The sequence below is a fragment of the Micropterus salmoides genome, unplaced genomic scaffold (genome assembly GCF_014851395.1).
Source record: "Micropterus salmoides isolate LMB-PRFRI ecotype aquatic unplaced genomic scaffold, ASM1485139v1 Ms_hic_scaffold_22, whole genome shotgun sequence".
Lineage (NCBI taxonomy): Eukaryota > Metazoa > Chordata > Actinopteri > Centrarchiformes > Centrarchidae > Micropterus > Micropterus salmoides.
The window spans coordinates 12807903-12828843 of record NW_024041373.1 but is presented as its reverse complement, the minus strand read 5'-3'; the positions used below and the strand labels follow the sequence as shown (position 1 = coordinate 12828843).

The following is a 20941-nucleotide window of genomic DNA, read 5'->3' as shown; positions in this document are numbered from 1 at the left end:
GAGGGGGTAATACACCATCTGTCAGGCATGTTGGTTCAAACCAAATGAGAGTGCTCACTGTAACAATTAGCAGAATGAAAATGTTGTTCACAAGTGGAAAACTATGTCCTCTGTGTTGCCCGTTGCAATGGCTCATTGTGGTCCAGACACAGAACATGTGAATACAGAGCTGAACACTGGAGGCAGCTACGGTAAAGCTGGAGGGCTGAGGCAGCTGCCATACCTGAGTGTCTGCTGCTTTGCTTTCACCGCAGGGGTGGAAACCTGAGGCGTAAATATTCTTCTGCGACAACACAAGGAAAAACTCTTGTGATTTGTCGGTTTATGTAAGCAACTGCGAGGACCGTTTTAAGAAGAGAACATGCTGTTCATCACCACAAAGCTGCAGCTTGATGTTGTGATAGAATTTATACTTTCTTCATTAACTTTGTGGCTTTCCGCGCTTGTCTCTTGCCCATATTTTGCTATGCGGAGTGAACTGAATGGGTGCATTTTAACAAGGTGCTGTTAAATCTTTATAACTGCAAAACTATGTGTTGTTTTATTTTTAGCAAAAAAAACTAGGAGCAAGAGGGACAGCAAGATATTTCTTAATCAAGGCTCGGGTTTAATGAGAATAATTTTGAATATTAAAATCCATCTATTAAAGGAAACATAAGCCAGCAAAACAATAAATGGACATAAAATTGGGTAATTATTTCTCAGTGAGTAGTTTGTATGATGATGACAAAAGAATTGCGTTTGTTGAGACTACAAGATCTACATAATTGTTTACAGAATCTTGATACCCGGATTGATAACTTGCGGTGTTGGAAAATACATTTACTCTATAATTCACTTTTGTAGTTCCATTTTATGCTAGTTTATACCTCTACCCTGCTACATTTATCAGACTGCTATAATTGACTGCAATACAGATTAATATTTTTGCATGCAAAACATAATATCAGGTTATAATACATGATGCATTGTTATGGATTATACTAACCAGCAGCATACTGTAATCATTGATTTAAATTAGCTCCAACTAAAACATTAATATGCTACTTTTATGTTATGCATCAGTAATAATAATTCACTAATGTATTTGAATGTAATATTTTTAAACTGTTGTATTAGTACTTTTACAATAAATCTTCCACCTCTTTATTATTATGAAGAAGATGATAATTAATGTGAAGACAAATACAATCAACACAGCTGAAAAGTTTCTTTATTTAATATGTTTTGACAAGATAATTAGTTCCCAAGCAATTTCCATTTAATTATTTGCAAGTAAAATAAGCAAAATGACTCACCTGTCAGAGCTATTACACACGAGATTTCCTGCAGTTGTCATGTTTTGATCAGTGTTATAACCCAGAGAGCTGTAGGATAATCTGCCGCACCTGGCTAGTTGATACCTTAAAGTAGTGGAGAAAATAGACGCGGTGAAAAATAAAACGAAAATATAAATAAACATACTAATATGAAGTGTGTGTTGTGAAAAAATAAAACATTGCAGCATCCAGAGAGCCAATATCTTTCTTTCATTTACTTTTCAAGTCTGCAGCTCCACAGCACCAAGTGTAAACAGGTCAGATGCATACGCCTTTATGAGTCTTTGAAATGTCAATATTTTCAACTATCAAACAAATGGCCAATATCCCACCACTGTGCCAAGGGACACATATGAAATGCAACCCAGTGATGTTAGATCCTTTAACTTCCCTGTAGTGGTCAAAACTACATAGGTGGGAATTAATCTACCAATCTACTCAAGAAATATCACACTATAGTGTACATTGTTTTAGTCCAATGATTTTTTTAGCCTATTTAAGCTTAGAACCCATGTTTCTCGCAAACGTTTTGGAAAGATGAATTAATCTCATTTCGATCATTGTAATCAATTGCAGCTCTTTAGTTGTTCCAGGCTGCCACTAAATTTGCAGAAAAGGAAAATTGCAGAATGTCATTATAAGCTAGTTCTAGCCTTTTGGCATTCCCCTGTAATGAGATACTTTTAAAATCCACTGAATCCTTGTAAAGCAGTGCATGGAAAGCCATATGAATGTCTTTCTGACTTTTTAATCGCAGATGTTTTAGCAGCTACCCTCTCAGATTATTCAACAGAGTCTTATAGAGAACTGAAGAGGACAACCCTCATCATGAAATGCTATTAGATCCTGAAACAACTTGCCACATCAGGATTAACAGCATCTTGACCCTCTTTAAAATGTCTTTAAAACACACAGCCTTCTTGTCTGTGAAGATTCACAGTTATTCAGGTGATATTTATCCAAAGAAGGTTAAAATCAAGGGCAACTGGACTTGGTTGAAGATACTAGAAGACGTTTTGTTCCTCATCCAAAGGACTGACTGGTAGGGAAACCAGTCAGCTATCTAACCTCAGTGGGATCGTTTGCCAGGATCGTCGATACCGCTGGTTCGTTAGTATTCCTGGCTGTTGTAACGACAGTCGTTATGGTCGTTAGGACTACCCGAGGCCAAGACTGAATGACCATCATTGGCATCTTCACCTGAGGCCAATAGGTTACGTTTGTTGAGTTTTCTGGGAAGTGATGAAAGGACCGCATTGTAAGTGGTGGCGTAGACCCCCTCCTCTATTCAGCGACGGCTTCTCAACTCGGGAGTAGATGGCATCCTTGACACCTCTTTCAAACCATCCATCCATTTATTATACCTGCTTTTTACTTTTTAAGATTGATTTGTCATAGTGTAATCATTTTGCTTAAATTATAATATTACTACAATTCTATAAAAAATTATTAAATGTAGTTTCCTTTTACAGTGCAGTATAACCAAACAGATAACAGTAATCTTTATGACCAAACATGTTACATTTGCCATAAATGCAGTGGGAAACATTGTGCTGAGACTCCACAGATTTAAGTGTTTCCTTCTTTTCGGGTTGCTCAGCTTCTTCTCGATTCAATTGAGATGATTTACTCTGCAGAAACACACCAGGCCATATACTGAATAACAACAATAAAACTGAAGGAGACACCTTGTAATAACATGAGACCAAGCAGCACCAAGGAGTTTATTGGTGGATTTAACTGCAATGTTTTAAATAGTACATGTACCAAAGATTATTAAGATTATAAATTTCTCTCAAATGAGTGGACAATGCAATAATAATAGACCCACTGATTTCAAAGAAAAATGGCGCTTTCAAACCTGTGACAACAAAAATATAGTTATCCAAACTGATGACTAGTAACATTTTGTAATTCAGCTTTTACAAATGACTTACCTCAATAGTTATGTCTCAAATTACTCAATGCTATTCACTTCATACCACGAATTTACCAGGCACCCTCTGCTTCCTGTGGAATCAAAGCATATGAATCATTTACGTGTCGAGGTGAGAAAAGCAGCTGTTGTAGCTTCAGGTTCAATAACCATCTGGAGATCTTGGCTTCGAGCCAAACAGGCCACACCAAACACTGCCATCGGAGGCAGATCTTAAGAGCCAAGAGAAACCTTTATTGTAAGTTGCAAGATTTTGTTCCCCATTACCTAGGTATCTAAACATTTTTATAATATAAACACCAAAAGGTACATGGATGCCATGGGCCCAGTTCGATACGCTTATATTCCAGCTTTCCTTCACTGTTGTTTGTTAACCGAAAGTTTGTGTGCAAAGCTTTATTCATATTGCAGTTGATAATATGTATGTGCACTTTGATCATTTTCATCTGTTAGGTTTAGAGATACTTAAGAAGTCCGACAAGCTGTGTAAAAAGTAAATACACCTGCAGCTGGTGATATGTATTTAGAGCTCAAAATGTACGTCTCCAGCTTTATCTTTAAGCTAAAGTTGCATTTGATTTCAGGTTCCGTCTTTCTAATTCTGTTGAATTAGAAAATGCTCTCTAATGGTTTCCCTTCTTTGACGTCAAGCTTCTTTGACATTTCCATATCTGAGATCAGTGGTTGTCAAACTTTTTCACGTCATAGACCCTCACATAGACACATTTGCTCCAGACTCGCACTTGATCAGATTCAGTCCCAGGGACCCATGTGGGAAGATGTTTTTGTTGTTGTTTTTAGGTCTGTTTTGAGTGGAAACTGTCGACGATGCCGATTGGGAGACAATAATGGTGAGAGCATTGCATTCTTTATTTCTGGTGGATTCATTTGTAATAAAATTAAACTCGTTTTCCTTGGGACCTCTGCCTGTCCGCGCTGCAGTGATCCCTGTACACGTCGGCAGGCAGTAACAGTGTGGGCGTTGTTTACAGTAATTGTAAGCTTTGCTTCAGGAAGGACTCATGATGGACTGATGAGGACACTAACCATGCATTAGTTAACAGCAGGAGGTATTGCTGTGTTTGTGTGTGTCAGAGAACTGGATGTGAGTTGGGGTAAATCACATGTACACCCTGAGGTAGTACATGTGATTTAAGTGCAGACGTGGCATGATGCTGCGGCATCTCAGTGGTCCTAACACGCAATGAACAGTTCTGACTGAATTGATTCTCTTTGCTTTAATTGGTGTATTTATATTTAGCTTCACTTGTGAAACTAACTGAGTTTATTTATACATGAGACAGATTCCCATGTTGTCAGTTTTTGCCATTGTTAGCTTTAAATTAAGAAACATGAAGCTTGCAACACTACATTTCCAATTATGTGGAATTTAACACCTTTGTGTTAATCTGACAACAATGCAAGTTGTGTTAAAATGAATACACACTGATCTGGAGTCATAGTAGGCAGAATGGCCCAATTAGCAGGTGCAATACTTTGTATGCACCTGTGGAGCCATTCATGTCCTCGCGAACAAATCCAGACTGCAGGTTCTCTTGCTTGCCTACCTCCTTTTAAGGGTTTTATCCCACTCAGGATTAATACGATTTTTCTTGCTATATAAAAATATGCACTCTTTTTTCTTTATCTTCATTCACTTAACACACGCAGTGTGGCCCACAGGCTGATATAAATTGCCCATCATCAAGAGATCCAAGATGGATGGAATAATTTCTCAGCATTGCCCCCGCCATCCTCTGCCTGCCATTGTGTGTCAGTCTTTCAAGACTTTATAAAATTGCCTCTAGTGCATCGCCTAAGGCGCTCTTTAAGCCCCCAGCCCAGTGCCTGGATAATCTAATGAGAGCATGCAATGAATTTAAAGAGATTTTTGGATGGTTATCCCCCTTTCCTGAAGAAATACTATATGGTGGGAAAAGCAGTCTCATATACAAAGCTGACTGGCGTGTTCAAGAACAACAAAGGCAAAAAAAAAACCTGCAGCCCGGTCTGGTCATTTAGTCTATACCTCTGAGGTTGCAGAGATTCAGCATTTAACTCTTAAGTGCACTGCTTGGACATCTGTATTAAGTTGTGGGTCTAGAAATAAGATCTCTATGGCTGGAGGAACTTAATCTGTCAAAGTTCAGCAAGGAACACAAACCAACTGGAACTTTGAGCAAATGTCGAGCTCTCTTTGTGCAAGACAAGAGGGTTTAAAATCTGAATCTGTCGACTTTTTGTGTCACTCTGCTGTCACAAATTTCAGGTTGTAGCACAAAGTTGTCAATACATCACTGCATGGATAGAAAGTGGCCAACAAAGGGAACGTGATGAATGTCACTGTGGTTAACATCAACACTGACACTGTCCCGCGGGGACATTTCATATTCTAAGGCCACCAAGCCCTGATAAGGTCAGACAACACATCAGACGTGGCATATATAAATCCCCAGTCAGGGATGGTCTCCTGTCAGCTTCTCTCACTGGCACAAAAGAGAAACAACCATCTAGCAAGTCAAAAGTTAGGAACAGATCATGTCGAAGATTGAGTCTTCACCAGGGGAGCGGTGGTGTTCATTCCAAAGTTTTCAAGAAGTAGAGGCATTGCACATGCCATCAATCTCATCACAAGGAAGTGTGCATTGGAGAGTGAATTTGCTTCTGAATCTGACAATCATGTTTTGAGAGTGCAGCAGCGCCATACCCAAAGGGCAGCCGTGTAAAGAGTGCGATGCTTGTTGGTCACCCAGCAACTCCAGCATGGATCGTCTTGCTGTGTCCTACAGGAATTACCTCAGACAGTGACAAGCCTCATCTGCTGTTTCCATCATGTATGACTATTCGTGGAACAACCTCCCCAATAGCTACCGGTTTGAAAAACTTGCAATCATTTTGGCTGGCAGAAACAAACATAGATCTTAGTTTTACAGCCGGAAGCCACCAGATAATCAGACACCTCTGCTGATGAAAATCTGCTTTCAGGGAGGTGTAATTTTGCATAATATTTGTCTGCTTCTTGGGCAGGTGTTGTTACAAAAGTCCTTTAACCCATTAAAGTGCAATCAGCTACCATCAGCAACATGTTTTTTGTCAGTGATTGGAGGTCATACATCAATGTAAGGCATTATGTTTGCTGTCCTTCCCAAGTTCCAAAAGCATGGCTCCTTTTCTGGTACTATTGGTTACTGGTTCTTTATTGCACCTAGAGGTGACTCATGTCTTGCCACCCTGGTTACTCTGTCAGGCGTGTTGTTTTCTTTCAATACTTTCTTTCATGCCATCTAGGTTGTTTTTATTCATATTATTTAGTGCAATTCAGTAGGATTACACTTAGGAGGACTTCTTCAAGAGCCTCACCACTGACTTTAGATTCACATTTTTTATCATGAAATGTCAGTGTTTGAACTGTCCTTTATGAAGCCATCGAAGAAATCCTCGAATATTTAAATCAGAAGAATGGTCCATCCACTGTGGACCTTTTAAGATGTGATTCAGAGCTCCAGCTGTTGCTGCAGTGAGATATTGTACTTCCTCCACAGCCTACTATGTGGCCATTTTTGTCACTTTTTTCAACATTTGCTGTTTACTGCCTTTAAATAATTCATAGTTATGTCAAATAACAATTAAAACTTGTTGCATTACTGTGTATAGACATCCCAGAGTACTGGTCAGCCCTGGTTGTAAAAGTCCTGTGGTCTCCATGGTCCCTTCCAGCAATAATACATATTGCTGCCATATTGATCAAATGACAAAGCAAGATTGCTTCACACAGCAGAGGCCACTTGGCACACAAATCAACAGCTAGTACGCTGTATATTGTTCTGAATCAGTGGGATGAACCCTGTGCTTTAGGGTGAAAAGACAGCAAGGTGTCTTGTAGGACAACAGGTGTTTGTTTGAGCGTTTGTGACACGAATCTTAATATCAGGTTATGTGCTGCGGCAGAGACCGATTCGCGCGCAGTCATGTTCCATGTTGGTGTCAATAAAGTTTTTCACATGGGATATCTAATCAATGAGGACGAGTTTTCTAAAGATTGGAAATGAGTGGGGGCGAATGACAAATGGAAGAGAAGCGCTCCTTTCATTTCACCTGCTGGTGGTGTGAAGTGGGGACTGGCTGCAACCATTCGCGCTGCTTCCGCGGGGTGGTATTAGTTCTGCAGTGGGTTTTTGCAAAAGCGATTCACGCCGAGGAGCGACAACTTTCGTGTAAAAATGTTTTTCAGGAATAACCCCAAAACACCATTTATTCCCGTCATGTCATCAGACTTGCAGCCGAATAAACAGATACTGCGACAGCGTGCGCTTATTTTCTCATTGTATCAGCCTCCCCCTCTCACGCCAGCAGAGAGGAACAGAGTATCAATCTGATGCTGTCCACCGTTTCCAGGGTGAAAATCCCCCTAAGGAAGCATTCAAAAGCTGCTAATTAAAACAGCTGAGGGGGGGAAAAATCAACCGAAAGGGAAAAAGACGGGATAACAGGGGCATTGAGAGGCAAACAAAAAAGGAATACAGTCGTTTGGGAAACATCTAGAGGAATAGAAAATCACGCAGAAAGCCATACAGGTAACTATAAACGCTCTTATCTCTAAGCATTAGGAGGGAATAATGGTGTTTTTTTTGTTTTTATTTAATATCAGTTGTTGGTATTTATCTGCGTATAGCGAATCAATCAGCACCGGTCTGCTTGGACAGCTCCGTGCGTCCTCCCCCTCCTCCGTGTCTCTGCCTCTCTATCTGCTCCAGCTGAAATGCTGCTTGTAGCCACACAAGAGCCGTGTCGATGTGTCTGTTCGCTTTTTTATTTATTTTTATTTTTATGTAACCGCCTATATGGCTCTATAGCTCTCTCGATTCAAATAAATAATAAAACAAAAAAGCCGAAGCGATGTCGATAAGTCCTGTGAAGTCGTGCCACCGCTGGATTGAAACCTCTTAATTGCCTCTGCCTTCTTCTTGCAGGAACGATTCTTGGGGAGCCTGGTCCACAAAAGGATGTAAAACGGTGCTTACAGATGCATCACATACAAAATGCTTATGTGATCGTGTATCTACCTTCGCCATTTTGGCTCAGCAACCAAGAGAAATAGTAAGTAGGCTATTGATTTGTTATTCATGGTGGGTTTTATAGGCCAATGTAAAGGAGAAACGCTGCCTGTGTGTGTGTGTGTGTGTGTGTGTGTGTGTGCTGGTGCAAATGGAAATTGAATCTTTGGTGTGCTAATCCCGTTAAATAGTAATTCAGCAGTGAAGGGATATTGTGGGGTGGTATTTCTGGTTTGCACATTGATTTAGATAACTCTTTGTGCCTGCGCGTGCACGCCAGAGGGTGTGTGCATGCTGATGCTTGTGTGTCAGTGTCTCCTCTTCTCATCAGTTACATATGGTCAGGGAGGAGGGATAAAAGTTATAAAATATGACATTTTATGTTACAGAAAACTTGACAGATTCTGTGGGTGAGATTTTGAAACCCTAAGACTAATATAAAGGTACCAGAAGCCTGTCATTTCTTGATAAGATAAAGTAATTAGCATTGAGAACATAGAGTACTTGCACTGATAGCACAAAGACAACTATTACCTTCTTTTCTATCAGGCTGTATATAGCTATAAAAGTGCATTTTGTGGTAGTGATTCACCCATGGCTTGTGTGTATAATGTATGTATCTTAAGCTAGCTCAGAAAGGGTGAGGGGGTTTGGCCGTGTACCTTAACAACCTTCAAGCCCACGCAGGCACTCCAAACCTCACAGTATATTAAGAAGCCCACTGTGGACTATTCAGATTGGTGGTGGTTGTTTTGATTGGTTCCCTCTCTGGGCAGCAATAAAGATTTACTGTCCTGCATGAACCACATCCAACCTCCTACTGACCGGTTTGTCTTACTCTGTCTCCTCCACAGACCATGGAGTACTCAGGGGTCCCATCTGTGACATTGATAGTTGGCTGTGGTCTGTCCTGCCTCGCCTTGATCACGTTGGCAGTGATCTATGCCGTGCTATGGAGGTAATTGCAACACTTTAAGAGCACAAGCTGCAACCACATGATGACAAGTAATTTCATCCAACTGCAAACTGATTTGGTTGCTTTTATCATTCTTTTTTTTCTTTAGATATATCCGATCTGAACGATCCATCATCCTGCTCAACTTCTGCTTATCTATAATCTGCTCAAATATATTGATCCTTGTTGGACAAACACAGACCCACAATGTGGTAAGTGTCATTTAAGGATTTGTGGCAGTCCAGTGGTTGTTTTATATATAAAATAATTTAACTCTAGTAATGATAATGGTGTAGTGGAAAGCTCTAAGTGGCACTTCTCAGTGGCCTTGTCTAGGCTGAATAGAGCTCAGTACTCTTTATTTTTGTACTGGCCACTGTGAGCATTTCTTTGAGATCTATAGCATTTTATTACACCACATTAAAATGTGTCCTGAAAGCTTCAAGGTACAGTTCATCATGCAGAATATCTTCATGCTTTAAAAAAACAGCGACACACAGCAGTGGAAACTCCATCTTATCCACCAGGTCCCCATCAATTTGATTCATTTTCGCCCACTTTACACTTATTTTTAAAATGCTGAGATATGAAGTCTCAACAAGTCTCATTCTTCATTTACCAGAAGTCTAATCTACAAAATAATGCTTTTGTATGCCAGATGTTGGCTTTGTCATTGACAGTACAAGCAGACTCTTTCAAGCGAAGCATTCATTTTCTTTTGGGTCTTGTGCAGGCAAGCTTCTCGCATTTCATCCAAATGGGAAATTAAGTGTTTCTAATGCCTCTATAAGATGTAGATCTACTTTGTGTTGGCTCTGGACCATTGGTCTTTACTCAGGTGTTACATTGTCCTATGGTAAACTTGAGACAACCCCAATCTGTTGGCACTGAGACAGTGGTGATCGTTAATTGCAATTAAAAGTGCGAGGCCATAAAGAAAACTAAAAGAAGGATAGTAGATCACTTTGAGATGAAATACTGATGGTGGTTCTATTGCTATGATTCAAACATGAAGCGCTGCAATTGTTAAGAACAAGTCAGGATAGTTTGGCAGTTAAGGAGAAGCAGTAAAGCAGACACGATGCACCCAAGAAGACATGGTGAACTGGTCAATGAAAGACTAATGAAATTATTGTGATGCCGCCACTGAAAGGATCCTGTAATGGTGACAATAAAGCGTGGCTTAAAAGTTAAAAGCAGCTCTTGTACTTGGATTTGCCTTGCAGTGTGCATTACTGAAATGACTCAAAGCCATCACAGAGGGACATGAAATGTTTTTTTTGTTCAGATGTCAATGAGAGCTGAAGTTCAGTTCCTTTCTCCAGCTTCATAACTGTCCAGTAAACAAGTGGCTAATGTAAAAGATTGTTTGGCAAACAGTAGTTGGGATTTACAAGCTGCCCACACAGATGCCCTTCTCAGTCATTTGGCAGCAGTACAGAGTGACACATTGTCCATTTTATTGTGTAACCATATTCTCAGTATACCTTTACCTCTTACAAGGAACACACTGTTTTTATTTCCTATATTATATCCCACCGTTTCCCATCATTAATCCATTCTCTTTACTTTTTTGGCTCATTAACATGCCATTGTTTTAGTATTTGGACATTCTTATGTTGCAGCAGTCATAGATTTTAGAAGAGTTAAACATGTAAAAAAGAGCCAAAAGTCCTTTAAAATACTTGCAAGAATCTGTGGGGGTATTCCATCATTAGAAATACAATTGCTAGTGCTATACAGTATGGCTACTTGCACTGCACTTACATGTATGACTGGGAGCAGATGGGCCTACAGCAGTTGGGGGCTCATATTGGGCCAGACCCTTCTCATAAATCAAAATGCTTCCTTCCATTAATTTTCCTATGCTCAACTGAAATTTAATCATGAATAATGAATGAATGAACGAAAAAAAAAGTCTGAAGTATGTTCTGTAAACTACAATGTCTGGCTCCTGGTGACTCTATAGATTAAATATGGACAAAGTGTACTAGCTGTAACCCTTAACCAGAAACCTAATTGGTTCATATTATGCACACCATTTAAATTTCAAAGAATAACAAAAGAAAAATAAAGCAGCATGGAAACATGATAAATTGGTCTGTTTCCTTGCTTGCCCTTAAATCTGGCACACAAGATTATGAATGCACAAAGCTTCAGGGCATTTTTAAAGCTGAGCTGATTTGAAGCCTTGTCAGATTTAATCAGGGCTCCAGTCATCTCCTGTCTTGATTACGAAGACCACCACTTAACATGGAATACTCACTCTGCATGCTCCTAATAAGATATCTGTCTCTGAAATCTGCAAAGAGATTAGGTGGTTTTCAGAAAATCTACTGACATACTGAGGATGTCATTTCATTGTCTCTTAGAGTGACTCAACAAACCACCTTGACTGACTCATAGACTGCCAGATTAAAGCAACACCGACTGAATTAATTTGTGATCATTTTATTCTGAGCAATAAAGGCATAGTAAGTGATTCTTATCCAATACACTATTTGTTAAATTCAGCGAATATTTCCTAAAAAAAATCTGGTTTTCCAACACAGCCCTGGGTCTGTAGAGTGATAAAGTGGTGTGGACCTTCCACAAAATTGTTCCAGCCAGTCAGCAACAGTTGGTGCTCGTGCACAGGAGTGATGGGGGCAAGTGGGCAATGGGAAAGAGATTTCTATACACCTGCACATTCAAATGAGCTGGACTCCAGGCACTATGAAGAAGGAGAGATGGCCAAGAAACAGCCAATAAGGAAAAGGTCTGAGAAGAAAGTTATATGAACAGGCGAGGGCGAAGGTGTTTTAACACTGGGGAAACCTCAGAGATTTGAAATTTGGTGGGGTGGAGTTTCTGGAGCAGGGAGCACTGAAGGGAGGGGTGCATTTGTTTGGCAGTTGAGTTTAAATATTAACAACCTGTCCAGCACCAAATGACGTCTAGCTGGTGAAAATAGTGGAATATAGCATTTGGGTGGACACCAAAAGGAGGAGGACTTAAAAGGAGAGTGAATGTTGGACTTACATTAATTTGGTGGCTAGAAACATGAGTCCAAATAGATGCTAATATTGCTCTGCATTTTTTGGATGTGAAATTATCACATTTTTAATATGTCAGTATTGTGTTTACAGCTTGCTGCTCTGCCCTCAAGTGTCCAAAAACTAAAATAATTGCATGTGTTATTATGCAGTTCTAAATACTTTAAATATAGTCACAGCAGAGGCTTCTTCTGTATATACACATCCAATACATTTTAGAGCACTGGACTGTATTATTATGGACACATTTTTTTTAAAAACAGAATTCATTTCAATTACACTATGAGGTTTTCAGATAGCTAAACCAGAATCTTTCCTATTCATTTCTCTTGTCCTCAAGAAGAAAACTTTAATTAGAAACCTCGAAACCAAGCCGGGGCTTCTGAGGCCCATCATCAACATTAGTAGAATACATTGTAGTTGGTTCAGTCAAGTTTGAAAGCTTATCTTGTCGGTCTCCAGGAAATTGTGGACAAAACGTCCAGGACAGTGAATTTATTACTATTGTCCCTTTGTTCCTTGACTGCGTCTCGGCTGTTGTAATAATATTTGAGACATATTTCATCTGTTTGATTAGACATACTGTAGAACCCAATGTTTGAGCGGTAGGCTGGCAAAAGGGGAAAACATACCCCCTGTGTGGGTTTAATTGCCATGCTGCCTGACACTGCCTCACTTGTTTTTCCTCCATCTCTTGTAAGAAGTGCATATAATTGGCTCCACTGTTTGTGGATTCAGACTTGCTCATCGTCTAATAGAAATCATCTCCTTGGTGTGGAGGTCTCCACTGGGAGCAGGAAGTCAGTGAGTCACCTTTGCCTGTCAGTGCCTTTCCTTTGTCCTCAGTCGTTGTTCATCTCAGTTTATGGAAAGAAGACAAAGAGAAGAAGTTACTGTTGGTTTTGCTCGGGAAGGTAGGATTAGAGGGTCTTGGAGTTAGAGAGGATGTTCCTGTTGGCTAAAGAGAAAAAAATAGCTCTTAATATGTCAGAAAGTCACATCTGGTCAGCTTTGTGAGCTGACACAGTTCTTTAGACAAACAGCTTTGTACACCTTATCTGCTTTTGATATTTGGGACCCTGAACCTCCTGATGCGTCAGGAGATTAAAACATATCACCTTTTGTTTAAACACAGCATGTCATTTATCAGCACAGATGGCTTATCAAAACTGGAATCTTGTCAAAAAATGTTATTCTCATAAGACACCATTCACATCCTCCTTTTGAGGATATGAATTATACATGCTATAATTCCCACAGCATTGGTAAATTCAGCCCCACCATATGCTTTTGGTTGCAACTTTATTTGGTGATAGCGGACTGAAAATCAAAAGCCCTGACCGTTTTGATGAGTCTTAAGAAAACGAAGAATGAAACCTTTTTTTTTTACTTGGTACCAAAAGGTTTTTAAAAAAATACATTCCTATACATGTTTATACAAGTTTATAAAGTTTATAAAATATGAAACAGGCATGCTCAAGGTCATATATGTGCTGTATATGACACATGCAGTAACTAACTGCAGGTTGCTCGTTTGAGCGATAGTACATTTTTAGAGATCTGATTTGTCTCTGCTTTGCATTTGAAAAGTTAAACTGTGACTTAATGTTTGGTGACCAGAAACAGGCAAAATCAACATGCAGCTGAGGTTCAGAAGAATAACTGTATGCGTTGTTTCAAGCCTTAAGGGCATTACATATTGACATAGAGTAGGCAGGAGTAGACGTGTCAAAAGTAAGCGCTCACTCCAGGTTGGTTTGAGGTACATCTATAGAACAGGAAGGAAAAGTAGTCATTCTCTGACTGTAGTGGCAACGGCAATGCTTTTTTTTTCAGTGTTTCTCTGGTTCAACAACACTTTGCTGCTACCACCACCAGCACTTTGTTGTTTGGAGTTTTTAATGTCCTCTACCCAAGCACCTACTGTATAATGCGGCGGGGCACTTGTTGCTTGATTCAAACAGAGGGTGCTTCAATCAAAAGAACAACTAGCCTCCTCCTCCCACACAGATTCTGAACGGTCAGGAAGATAGAAGCGATGTTATAAGGTCTGGCTCAGATTCTTGTACAGCATATATACAGTATACAGCACATTTAATGTACTTCTACTCAGCAAGCTAATTCTTACATCTCTTTAAGTGCTTATTAAAATTAAAGTGAAAATATGTATTAAATGTTACAGTTACCTTCAAGTCCAGTTAAGTGTATTTGTATACAATAGAATTAATCTGTAAATCATGTAAATCACTAAATACTGAATAGCGGTTGGCAAATAGCAATGCCTGGAGCTCTGAGGAAAATGATTTAATCCCCAAGTCAACATTAGTTTAATCCAGTTATGAAGAGGGTGTTCTCAGCCTTACTATAAGCAAAACTGAAATCCTGTTTTATGTTTCACTTCAAAAATATGCCACTGCTGCTTTTCTTCATCCCAGTGGCCTGTCATTGCATTATGAAGCAAAGCACGCAACAGTTTATGGGAACTAGGCTTTCACTTCTTAATATTATAGAGGGTATTGAGAATCGGCCCAGACCTTTTAGTCAGAGGTTAGTCAGGCCACGGTAAGAAATTCTTCATATTTCCTGTCCTGACCTTAAACTGCCATTATTGAACTTACTTGAAGTACCCATCAGCCCCTACCTTTACCTCCATCTCTATAAGCTCTGCGATGTTTTAATGTGGTCCCTTTCTTCAGTTCCTCTGTTTCCATGGATACTGACACAGTACGCTCAACATCTCCTGGCATTTGCCTTTCTAAAGGGCAGTGTGAACTCTAGGTTTCAACCCTGTTTTTGTATGACTGCCTATGTCCAACCGGTGGTATCATCTTGTCCCCATAAAGTACTTTTCTCTCTTTTCAGATGCACAGTTTTTATTTTTGTGCACTAATGAGGCTGGATAGTGTAGGCACCCAAGTGACAGTTGCATATGACCTGTTTCCGGGAAACAAGGCAGGCTCTATTTTCAGCACCTTGGACAGCACATGAGCAACAGCGCTAGACACTAGAATTAGCTTTGGACGTAAGCCTACAGGCAGTATACTACTGTATATCCCAGACCCACTCTCCTTCACTTAAAAATCAGCATGTAATATTGCTGTTTTTACTTTGATATAAGACTTCCCTCTTTGCTTGTCATGTTTATCCAATAATAATCACATACAGCACAGAAGTATGCTAACATACAGATCACAAAATTCTGAAATCCATATTGAAAGTATGCAGTATGTAACCATTATATTGCACAGTAAGTGTTATTTCTCATTCAAAGCTTATTAAAGAAAGATTTATCCCACAGAATGTGTGATTTCTACAAAAGCAGCTGTGCGCACCTGTAATTAGCATTTAGGCAGTTGGCAATGTGTAACGGGAGCTTTGTATGCTTTGATTCGATGGGTTGCTTTGATACTTTCATCTTTGCAACAGTAGCAGCTCCAAAGTGTCCTGAGTTAAAATGTTTCACTAAAGAAGAATTGTTTTTCTGTTATGGGACATCTATAGTATCTGAACATTGAACACTATTCTTATAAGAATGTAAAGAAAACCATTTGCCCAGATTTCCATTTAGAATCTATTGATAAAGTTGACTATCACAGTATATCAGAAATATTTTGGCAGATATGTTTTAAGAGGCTGGAATTTTTAGCACCTAGGTATCAGAGAATGTGTATGTTCTTTAAAAGAGCACACCGCTGATCTTGTCAATGTTCTAACAGTAAGGAATCCGCAAAAAATGACTAGGTTGCCACAATGACAGAAAATATTTCCCCTTTTCTCTTTTCTGCAACCAGGTTTGGCCAGTGGTGAAATGAGTACATGTTGAGGTGATGACATAGCTAGTTAGTTAGCTTACAGCACTCGGTCTGACATTGCCAATCTTGTATCATGTTCATTCTGTGTCTCATCAATATAAGCAGGGTGTTTGTATTTTATAGGCTACTCATTTGACACTGTATGATGATGACTGTTGGCCATTAAAAAACCTCAAACCTGCCAATTACATTTAAGTATCAAAGACAGACAGAAATACGCCATTATACCATACATATTGCACCTGAATGCATCGCACATGAGTTTCCTACCTGATTCCACATTCGTATAATTAATATCCCTCGTGGGTGTGGGTAAACAGAATTTCCCACTTCTCATGCATGATGTAATGCAGGATAATTGTCTTGTATGAACCCCATGAACACTACAGGTGATGGATGGATTTCTCAGTGGGGATGTAAACTGTATGGGAGATCTCACAGTATGGTGTGGACGCCCTGAGATGAAATGATACACTTCAATATTTTCTTCCTGTTCGTCGCACCATTGCTCTGATTACCACAGCTTTGCATGGCAAACAATCGAGCGGGGGGGCTTAATCTCTTCTCACTCACATCTCACAAATGTCAGCGTGCAATGACAAAATTCCTAAGTATACTCCTTTATTTCTAATCCTCTTCTAAACAGTCCCATTTGGAGATGCTTCTCCGCGGGACAAAGGTGGACAAGCTAATGAAGCTAAAACACGTGGCTGCAACCCTGAATACAATCTGTTGCCTCAGACGTGCACATTCTGCATCATTTAGGCTGTGTTGTGGTTTGCTCCTCTCCGCTCTGTGTTAAACTGTTGACCTTGGCTAACATGCCTTCAGGTGGGATCCCCAGCATACTAATGAGGGTTAGAGCAGAGGAATGCTACGCCATGGCTTTCTGTGTCAGCTAACCTGGCTCTGATCTTTACTACAATTGCCACCTCTGTTGCTGCAGTTTAAACTGATCGCTTTGTTTCATTCACTGCACATGATGGTACTTCAGTGGATGGTCTAGACAGGCAAAAGCTGTCGGAGCTGCAAGAATAGTTCAAGGGTATAAAGAAATATCAATATAATCGATGTGTATCTGCAGGGAGCCTCTTGCTTCACAGGATTCTGTACTTGTGGAATGTGATGGAGTTTTTGTTATGCAGCGCTACTGTGTTACAGCTGCACCTCCATTTTTGTATTAGCTGTATTATAGGTAATGGTTTTCTAGTAAGCTGTCCCACAAATGTGAAGCTCTGTTGGATTGTATCTCTTTCTGACCCTGTCTTCTTGTATCAATAGGGAGTCTGCATCATGACAACAGCCTTTCTGCACTTCTTCTTCCTGGCATCGTTCTGCTGGGTCCTCACAGAGGCCTGGCAGTCCTACATGGCAGTGACGGGAAAGGTCCGGACCAGGCTCATCCGCAAGCGCTTTTTGTGTCTGGGCTGGGGTAAGCAAGCAAACATGTCTCCCTAAACCCCTTCATTATCTCATCATACCTCGCAGCTGCCATATCCTCCTTCAAGGTCTCTGACCAAGGTGTCTTTCCAAGTAACTGTATGTCTTTGTTTCATTTCGCCATCCTCTTCCTCTCTGTGCGGCAGCCAGAGCTCCATCCTATCATGCTCTTTGTTGTGATGCTTTTGTGCTCCAGTCAAGCTCTCTGAGGGCTGGGTAAATGGACTGGCCTTGAGCAGTGGGGGGAGACAGACCGGTGCGGCTCTCCCATAGCTGGCTGGAATGACCTTATGTCTGATAAAGAGGGCGTGAGCCGAGCATTTACACTGCAGCAGAATACATTTTATCTGCGATGCTCAGAAATAGAATGAAATGTTTGCCACGGTAAAATGTATCAAATATATATATACACACATATATGTATACTCAAACTGGGCTCAGTATGAGGTGTATGATTAAACATATTCTGAAATACTTTCCGAAATATCACAAAAGAAATGCAGGCACAACCAATATAATGTATTTATTATCCTTGCTGTGTCAGTCCGGGCTTCAGATAATTACGTTTCTCCTGCCTCCCACGCTGTGTTCCCTGCACTTAAATATCACATCACAAAAGAAAAGAAAATAATGACAATTATACATATGTGGCAATAACAGGGAGTCAGAATATCTGTATCCAAGTTTGAAAGATTTGAAATGTCAGTCTGAATCCTCGGCCAAAGGGTTCTTTCTTACAGACTACTAGAAATCTCTCCTTTAAAAAAAAAATCAATTTGATTATGAAAGAGCCCACACTCATTCTTCTTGTTACCTAGCAACAAACAAGGCTCTCTTAGTCATTGCAGTGCCACGGTTTGCTGCAAAAAATGGACAAAGGCTGTTCTACAATCACATAGATTTCTAAAAGAAAAACACCATAACAGACAATTTGCTGATAAATAAGACAGTCAGCGTCTTGTTGTGAAACAATAATGCATTACATAATATGAACACATATAATGACATGAACATAAAATGACTGACCCCCTACAGATTACCACCTGTATTCAAACAGAACACATAAAACATTATCAAAACTGATTTCTGAGGCGGTGAGCAGCACGTAATACCTGTTGTCTCTTGATTCAGCCTGTTCGAAGTGCAACGTCTCCACCAGGCTGTTACCTGCGAGTTGATTCATGACGTGCTTGTGTACACTCGGCACTCTTTACCTCTTCAGCACTGCAGAGAGGCACAGGATTGCCACAGGGTCTTCGCCTCGTGCCTCCAGGAAACTGATTACATCAATGGCACCTGCCCGCACTCCTCTGAGAGGAAAGGCGTTAATATTCTGAGCACACTGTAGTAAGGACCAAATCCATTACACCAATCTATAATGAGGAGCCATACAGCAAAAAAAATCCCGTCATATAAAAGGTGTGGAGGGTGACATTTGTTACAGTACAGCAATGAAATTTCACTACGTGGTTTTCTAGACTCGATGTACTGCTGCCATTTTGTCAAAGCACAGTGCAGTCTGTTCTCCTCTGCCACTTACTGGAATACTGCACAGCATGCTGATTGAAATATTGAAATGCACAGAGTTGATCAAATACTCGGATGATTGTATAGTCTCATGCTGTAACTTCTAATGGAGTGAATCTGAACACTTTGTGTAATGACTGACAGGCGTAGAGCCTGACTCGGCTTATGCTCCCAGTTCTAACAAGCAACTGCTCGAATAACTATTGATTGTTTTCTCTTTTTTAAGGATTACCAGCTTTAGTGGTTGCTGTTTCAATGGGATTCACCAAAACAAAGGGCTATGGGACACCCTTATAGTAAGTTTTTTCTGTATTCATTATTTAGTACACATGCTGTAGGTTCATGGAAAGACTTAAGAGTAATGATTAAGTACTTCCGCAGTATCATATCTTAAATATAAGTAAACAAAGTCCCCTGAACCCAATCAAATTTCAAAATAGCGCAGCAAGACCCCAATTTTGTGTGAGTTGTATCCCTGCTGGATACCAAAAGCATAAACACTGCTTAAAATCTCTTTAGCATTTTATTATCCTGTGAAACTCTGGAAATAGAGTCACAGCATATGGCACTTTTCCCCTGACAGTTGAGGGAAATACAATTGTATGATGGTGTGCGCCATTAACTTAATGTTAATGTCTTGGTGGGAATTAACTGTTTTTTTCCCCCTACTTTCCCTGCAGCTGTTGGCTGTCTTTGGAGGGTGGGCTTCTGTATGCCTTTGTTGGACCTGCAGCTGCTGTTGTTCTGGTATGTTTCAGTCATCTGAAGTCCAGATTTAACTCGAAAATGCTCCAAATAAGGGAATTGTAAATTCACAACAAAGACAAACTTTATATACAAGTACAGTATTCTGTATGTTTTTGTACAGTATCCAGCTATCCTGTTCAAGCAATATCAGGAGAAATCCATCTTAATACACAAAACTTTGTGTAGCTTATACATAATTACAAGAATAATAATAATAAAAAAAACTTTCTGCCCACAAATCATAACATGGTTTTACCAGTATCAATCTGGTACTACAGCGCTGTGTTGAAACTCGACAAAATGTTGCTATGAAAGTGCCTAACAGGAGTAACACACTCTGAGCATCCCATCAGACAGTGTGCTCAAGTAATTCCCTTTCATTTACCATAACAGTGCTCCAAGTAACTGTGAGTTTCTGGAGTATTTATGCATTAGATTTGTTCAAAATCTAATAAACTGGGATATTTTAATCAACTTGTATTTACATTGTTGTGCAGAGAAAATTACACAAAGAATGTGACTATGCAAATCACAAAGGGACAGAGGACATCGAATACTGAATACTATTTTTCTTTGTCAAACTTCTGTTCTGTAGTGGGATTTGAAATACAGTCATATCAGATCTTTCTTTTTTCTTTTGACTAAACTTAACGTATTAGTGTGACTTGAAGTCACACTTTAGAGGAACACAAGCTAATCTCTGCAGGAACAACCCTCTGCAGTGAGAATGAAACCATACTGCTGTTATCACTCTATCCTCTGATAGAGGATCCTCTGTAACATCATAATAAACTGTCTCACAGTCACAAAGCTTGTTTAATAAAACATCCCCAAATGTATTTTTGTAAATACTTAATGAGCTCTTTATCCGAGCTAGAGGGATTTTAAATAGATTGTAGCCGATTGTTTTAAAGAATTTACTACCCAGCCTCTCCCTCAGTTTTTCTATTAGTGTAGGCACTGCTAATAATAGTAGAAGGTGCCTTTGAGAAGACAAGCGTTTCTTGTCAAGCAGATCTTTTCTTAAGGCTGTTGTGCTGGGATGAGTATCCAGGGCATGCCTCATCCATTGGCTGAAATGTCACAGAGATGAGTACACAATAGAAGCTAGAGGTC

The 20941-nt window shown here is 39.9% G+C and overlaps 1 protein-coding gene across 4 annotated transcripts in view; it reads left to right on the top strand.

The window, feature by feature from the left end:
• adgrb3 (adhesion G protein-coupled receptor B3) overlaps positions 1-20941 on the top strand; it is a 114031-nt gene that overhangs the window by 81358 nt on the left and 11732 nt on the right. For all 4 annotated transcript variants that reach the window (XM_038737754.1, XM_038737755.1, XM_038737757.1 and 1 more), the window contains 6 exons: positions 8226-8352; positions 9164-9267; positions 9374-9476; positions 17393-17543; positions 19305-19374; positions 19759-19825. In XM_038737754.1, coding sequence (XP_038593682.1) covers positions 8226-8352; positions 9164-9267; positions 9374-9476; positions 17393-17543; positions 19305-19374; positions 19759-19825 — 622 coding nt within the window. The remainder of the gene's footprint in view (positions 1-8225; positions 8353-9163; positions 9268-9373; positions 9477-17392; positions 17544-19304; positions 19375-19758; positions 19826-20941) is intronic.